The 6,378-nt window shown below is 44.1% G+C and overlaps 1 protein-coding gene across 1 annotated transcript in view; it reads right to left on the bottom strand.

Moving 5' to 3' along the window:
* Positions 1 to 6,378, bottom strand: part of LOC107113668 (calpain-12-like) — a gene marked incomplete at its 3' end in the record, with an annotated part of 40,159 nt that overhangs the window by 13,254 nt on the left and 20,527 nt on the right. Inside the window, exons 8-11 of the mRNA XM_015415018.1 lie at positions 5,237 to 5,311; positions 4,645 to 4,781; positions 3,544 to 3,713; positions 3,209 to 3,220 (exon numbers count right to left, since the gene is read on the bottom strand). Coding sequence (XP_015270504.1) covers positions 3,209 to 3,220; positions 3,544 to 3,713; positions 4,645 to 4,781; positions 5,237 to 5,311 — 394 coding nt within the window. The remainder of the gene's footprint in view (positions 1 to 3,208; positions 3,221 to 3,543; positions 3,714 to 4,644; positions 4,782 to 5,236; positions 5,312 to 6,378) is intronic.

The raw sequence follows: 6,378 nt of genomic DNA, 5'->3' as shown, positions 1-6,378 counted from the left end.
TGGTCTTGGCATTATAGGACCTGACATTTTGCCAGCAGCTGTGACTGGCATCCTCAGAGGTATGACACAGAAAGATGGAGGACTCTCTGTGTCAAGGTTTTTGTCAAAGAGGTTTTGGAACTCCGTTCCGGAGTGTTCCCCCAGAAAAAAAAGCACTGCTTCTCTTTTTTAGACTTCTGGTTGGTTCTACAACCCTAATCCTAGTGCACCGTTTATTGAATGTCCCATCCTGTCGATTGCATTGGCTCACTCTGTCTCATCCACTTTGAGTGCAATATAGAACACAAATACAACAAACAGATTAAATAATGGTAATAATTGCGTGCCACAGCCAGGACCATGGGTTTCCAAGGCAAGGAATGAGCAGAGGCACTTTGCCATTGGCTTTCTCTGCGCGGTAACCCCAGTCTTTCTTGGTGGTCTCTCATCCAAGTATTAACCATGGCTGACCCGGCGTAGCTTCCAAGCTCTGATGAGATCGGGCTAGCCTGGGCTCTTAGACTCCTAGCCAGGAATGACACAACAGTGCTAACAGTATTGGAAGTAGGGATGGGCACGAACTGGCTCACAAACGAAAGTTCGTGATGAATTTTGCCCGGTTTGTGGAGCCATCATGAATTTCCACTAATTTTAAAGCAGTTTGTGGCAGTTCACGAAGAGTAGAAAGCAGGGGTTTAAATGGCTTGGAACAAATAAAACCCCTGCTTTCCTCTCCCTACTGCTTTGTGCAACAAAACCCCTGCTTTCCTCTCCCTGTGAAAAGCACAGTGAACAGAAAATGGGTTTAAATGGCTGTTATACTTCCTTGACACAAGCAAGCCTGCCCTGGCAGCTGAATTATGAAACTTGCAGTGCAGCTGGAGGAGATCAGTGAAGCGGGCCAGTGTTCCCACTTTGCAGTAAACAAGAAAGGAAAGCGGTGCAGTTGAAATATCCAACAATTGGTAGCGACGGCGCATTGACAAGCGGGTGGGAGTCTCGAGTGCTCCGTCCCCGCTTGAACCTCTTTCTTCTCGTTCGAGCCTCCCATTTTCGACGGGAGAGCCCGACTAGCACCCTAGGAGTGGGAGCTGGAGTAGGGGGCGTCTTTCTGGCCCTCCCCCTGCAATTGGCAGGGCGGGGGAGGTGCCCAGAACAGCCCTGAAACCGAGACGACTGCAAGGAGGAACATGGCTGCCATGTTCCACGAGATGCAGCCAGCTGTTTTATTTTTATCTTAACTATATGGATAAGCAGTAGCAGTAACATGAAGAACTGAAGTAAAGTGAGTACGGCTACAAGTCTATTGTTGTTTTAAGAAAACCCTAGGGCATTTGCCCAGAACAGATGAGAGAAGCGGCCAAGGAAATTAACTACGGGCTGAATAGCGGATGGTTTTTTCTTTGATGGGGAGAGGAAAACATATGTGGGCAAGGACTAATATGTATTTAGTAGAAAAGCGATTTGTTTGAAGTGAATGGACTTTTTGGTGGAATAAATAAAAAGAAGTATCTGAGTAAAATGGCGTCTTTAAAGAGTAACTATGGGGAGGAGAAAGATGAAGACGCAGAAGGAGGAAAGTTTGCAGGGAAGCAGTTCTGGGAAACATTAGAGAAAAGGATTTGTGAAGGAATACGGAGAGGGATGGAGCAAGCGTTGGACAATATACTTGAAAAGCTATCGAGTCTACATTTGAGCATGCAAGGAAAAAGATTAAGATTTATGACTTAACAATCTTGTTACTATGGTTGTTTGTAAAGGGTGAATGGCATGTGATATGAATCTGTAAAGTATGGGATTATGAATTTGCTTAAAGGGAAGGTACAGTTCTTAGTAGGAAATACATAAATGAAATAATTGGAAGGTTCTTACTTGGGATATACTAGGAGAAACCTATAGATTTGTTTTGTGTTTTTTGCTGCTTAGGTATAAGTTAAGCGGTAGGTGGAAATAAAGACTAAAGGATGAAATGTACTCTATAACTATTTGTTTAACAGGGGAAATGGGAGTATAAGTTGTTAGCAAGAAATAGTTAAAGGAAGTGACTTAATGATTGCTTATGTGGAAGTAGTAGGAGGAAGAAATAATCCTGTTTTGTCTTGTTTTTGTATTTAAATATCTAAGAACATCAATAGTAAATGAATATAGTTGCTAGTAGGAAATAGTTAAATGATATAATTTGAAGGCTATTACCTTGGGATATACCAAAAGAAACTTCTAGGTATGTTTTGTGTCTTCTGTTTCTTTTTTGTGCATAAATCAAGTTCTAGGTGAAAGCAAATGACTATTCTATAGCTGCTTGTTTAAAAGGGAAAATGGGATTATAAATTGTTAGTAAGAAATAGTTAAATGTAGTAACTTGGTGATGGTCTTTGTGGGAGTAACAGGAGGAGGATATAATCCTGTTCTGTCTTTTTTTTGGGGGGGGTATGAAAGGGAAGTTGTGATGTGGGGAAGTAGAATAGGGCTTAGAGGTAGTAAATAAGTAAATTTTGTATGAAGTGAGTAATTAATTAGGATGTTTGTTGGAAAATATTAAAATACAGGACTGTTTGAATAAGCAAATAAGGGGTATAATGTTGGGGGGAAAATGTTTAGGCCAGATAAAGTTAAGGAAGGAAAATCTGAAGGTGTACTTAAAAAAAAGAAAAAAGAAAAAAGCAACAGATGTATTTGGTAGAGTAGACTAATATTTTGGTTTAAATGGGAAGAGGTAGATGTAAAGGCTTGCCTAACTAGAGAACCTAGATACTATTGCTGGCTTATGAATTATTATCAAGATATATGGATTAATTGGAAGAAATGAATTTATATGTAGTACCAACTTTCTGCTCCCTGTGAAAAGCAGCAGTGAACAGAAAATGGGCTTAAATGGCTGTTTCCTTGACACAAGCAAGCATGCACTGGCAGCTGAATTATGAAACTTGCAGTGCAGCTGGAGGAGATCAGTGAAGCGGGCCAGTATTCCCACTTTGCAGTAAACAAGAAAGGAAAGCAGTGCAGTTGAAATATCCAACAATTAATTTGTGTAGAAGATGGGTGTTTTCTTTGCAAACCTGGAGATAACAGCCTTTCAAAGTTTTTTTAAACTTCCCTTTTTGTTTCAGTACCAAATAAGACACCAATCACACCCCACTCTACATATCAACCTCCACCAGATATCTTCCTGGTATAGCAGCTGCAGGAAAAAAAGAGTCCTCAAATGGGTAAAAAGAACTTGTGCAGTTACCGTTTCAGGCACCTGAAAAGAGAAAAACAGAAAGAAATGCAACAATTAAGACCATCAGCAAATAAGGTGGTGAAGCCCAGAAGGGAACAGGAACTGTTCCTTTCCCTTCTTCCTGTTTCCATGTGACAATACGTATACATTCCTATTGTGTGTTTACACGCATACCCTGCTTCCCCAAGAGGCAGAAAGCGCAAGGCAGCCTTTGTAGGAAGTTTATGGTGTTTCTGAAACCGGTATTTTTATTCAGAAGAAAAACGTAGAACACAGATTTCAGGCGCCAACAACAGTGTTAAATCCAGAAGAGTAGCTGTAACCGATGGGATGTCCATTTTTACCTTGAAGATATCAAATCGAATGAACAGGGATTCCTTATTTTTCCTGCGCTGGGTCTTCTTCATCAGGGAGACGAGGAGGGTGCTCTCGGCTTCCTGACCTTGATTCCCCTTCTCAGCCTCGTCTGGTTCCGGCAGCGAAACATGGAACTGGGGATTCATCCAGATGGCGTCTACAGCATGGCAAGAATGAGGCCATCAAAACCACTCAGACGTTTGGACAAGTTTTGGAAGACTTGGAACAGAGGAATTCCTCTTCTCTTCCCTGCTCCGTCCCCTTCTGCGCAAAGATAGCTTAAAGTCACTGGGTGCTCTAGGATACTAAGGATTTGGGAGGACCCCTTTGAAGAAGAAGAAGAAGAGATTGGATTTATACCCCGCCCTTCACTCGGAGTCACAGAGCGGCTTACAAACTCCTTTCCCTTCCCACAACAGACACCCTGTGAGGCAGGTGGGGCTGAGAGAGCTCTGACAGAAACTGTTCTTTCAAGGACAGCTCTTGTCAGAACTATGTCTTGCCCAAGGTCACATCAGCAGGTGCAAGTGGAGGAGTGGGGAATCAAACCCAGTTCTCCCAGACTAGAGTCTGCAGCTCTTAACCACTATACCAAACCCCTCTCTTGAGATGGGACCGGAAAGAAGATGGGGAGAAATCATACTATGTAGATGTCCTGGATGGGAGTTCCGACATGTCATTGCATCATGCATAAAGGGTGTCTGTTGTGGGGAGGGGAAGGGAAAGGAGACTGTAAACCGCTCTGAAACTCTGAGTGAAGGGTGGGGTATAAATCCAATCTCTTCTTCTTCAAAAATCTTCTTATCCTACTGCGTATCTGCATGAATTTGGTCATGTTATCACTCCATGCCTCTTCCTCTCCTCCTTCTATTCTTCTCTCACTGTCAGACTTTAAATTGTAAACTCCCTGGGGCAGGGATCTATCTTCCCCCCCCCCAACTGCAAAGCTCCACATATGCACCCCTAGCCTCCACATATGCACCCCTAGCCTCAGCACCTGTACACTACACCAGTAGCCTTCAATCCAACCCGCAGCCTCTGAGACCAGCGATTACCAAAAGGGCAGGAGGTCATGCACCACCCGGTACTGTGTCCTTTGACCCAGCTCCCGTGGCAGATGCTGCTGTTCCATGAAAAGGGGACCACCTCCTCTCCTGGGGCGTTAGGGCTCAAATGGCAGATATCCAGGACATTGAAATACTTCGCAAAATCACCCAGATGCATCCTAGATAGAAAAAAGCAAAGCGGGAATTTAGGAAGTCTTACATGACTAAATGGCCACCAGTTGCCTCTGTGGCTATACCAGGGGGGGGCCACACGGTGCCTATGGATACCATAGCAACCACTGACATCTTTTCGGGTACCCACCATGTGTTTTTAGGAAACGAGTTGGGTTAGGTAGGGCTTTTGCCCAGCAAGACGTTTGATTGGCTGTGCAGATTTTAAAACGTGTGGCTTTGGCGGCAGCTGCCACCACAGCACAAGGGTCTCCACTGAGAGTGAAGGTAAGCTGCGGCAGCCATTTTGTGACTGGCTCAGCCTCCTGTGGCAGCCATGTTATGGCTGCACGTACCACACCATCTCAGAATTTCAAAGATGCCCACAGGCTCAAAAGAGTTCAGGGATCCATGACCTATATACCTCTGCTGGCAATATCTGACAACATCAAATACGCCTTACCAGAATTCCCCATCGTCCTTTGCCACACACAGCTTCTCCCGTTGCACAGAGTCCAACTTTAACCACAATTCTGAACTGCAGCCAGGAAAAAGAGAAAGAGAGAGAACAAGGAACACAAACCAATTTACTCTGGCCAAGACATTCTGGTGTCTGAAGCCGGAAATTTAAAAATTTCTGCTTTCTGGGCATGACATTGGAAGCAGTCATGGGCAAACCTAGACTGGTTCCACAGTACGTCCTCACCCCTCTGAAGCTCCGCAGAGAATTCTTTTTTAGTCCACAGACCACTTCCTCGGTAGGGGCCTTCTATGCGGCGTTTCCTTAGTTTATCATCACCCTTTGATCCGCGGCATTGTTTCTGCAGTCAAAACTTCCATCTTTCTCCCGGCATGTAGCGATGTTTCTCCCCACCCCCCCCAACCCCCCAACCCCCCCGAGTCTCATTCTGATTGGTCAAATTTCAACCGCGCATTTGCCCATTTAAATTTTAAATGCCTGTCCTGCACAGCGTGGCTCTTGCTTCCTGTCCTGACAATTGTTGACACTGGGTCTTCCAGTCTCATGGAGCGGATCGCCTTGCAGTTTGCACTGTTCCAAGTTGTGATTCTGTGTATACAGACCTCCCTTAATGCCTGCTCTGCCTACTACAATCGCTTGCGCCATAGAAGACGCTTTATCCACACTCTGGAGTATTCCATGGCACCCAAGCGTCTCTTTTCAACAAAGCAAAATGAGGCAAAATAAGCGTTTGAACAGATCTTTGGCAAGCAGACGCTCCATCTGAACTGGAATATGTTTTTTAAAAAAATCCAACTGCAAACAATACAGGAGTGATCTAAAATCAGGGAGGGGGAGGAGTCTGATGTCAGCCATGTTTTGAAATGTGATACTATGGAGGAATGCAGGCCGCTGAGCAGGCTATAATGTCCAAAATTGCGTTCAAACACAAGAAAATTTAAAAAAAACACCCATCAGAATCCCAACACAATAAATTACTACTACAATGCCACAGCACTATCTGCTACAGTAAACAGCAAAAAACCTCTTAGAATCGGAAACAATGAGCTAATTGACTGGAAATTGCTCTGAAAATACAAATATGGAGGAAAGGAGAGGGCAAACCTAGGACTGAAAAACACCAG

This window comes from Gekko japonicus, unplaced genomic scaffold, assembly GCF_001447785.1.
Source record: "Gekko japonicus isolate JY-2015 unplaced genomic scaffold, Gekko_japonicus_V1.1 scaffold5599, whole genome shotgun sequence".
In the NCBI taxonomy this organism is placed as follows: Eukaryota; Metazoa; Chordata; class Lepidosauria; order Squamata; family Gekkonidae; genus Gekko; species Gekko japonicus.
This window is presented reverse-complemented; position numbering and strand designations above follow the sequence as displayed.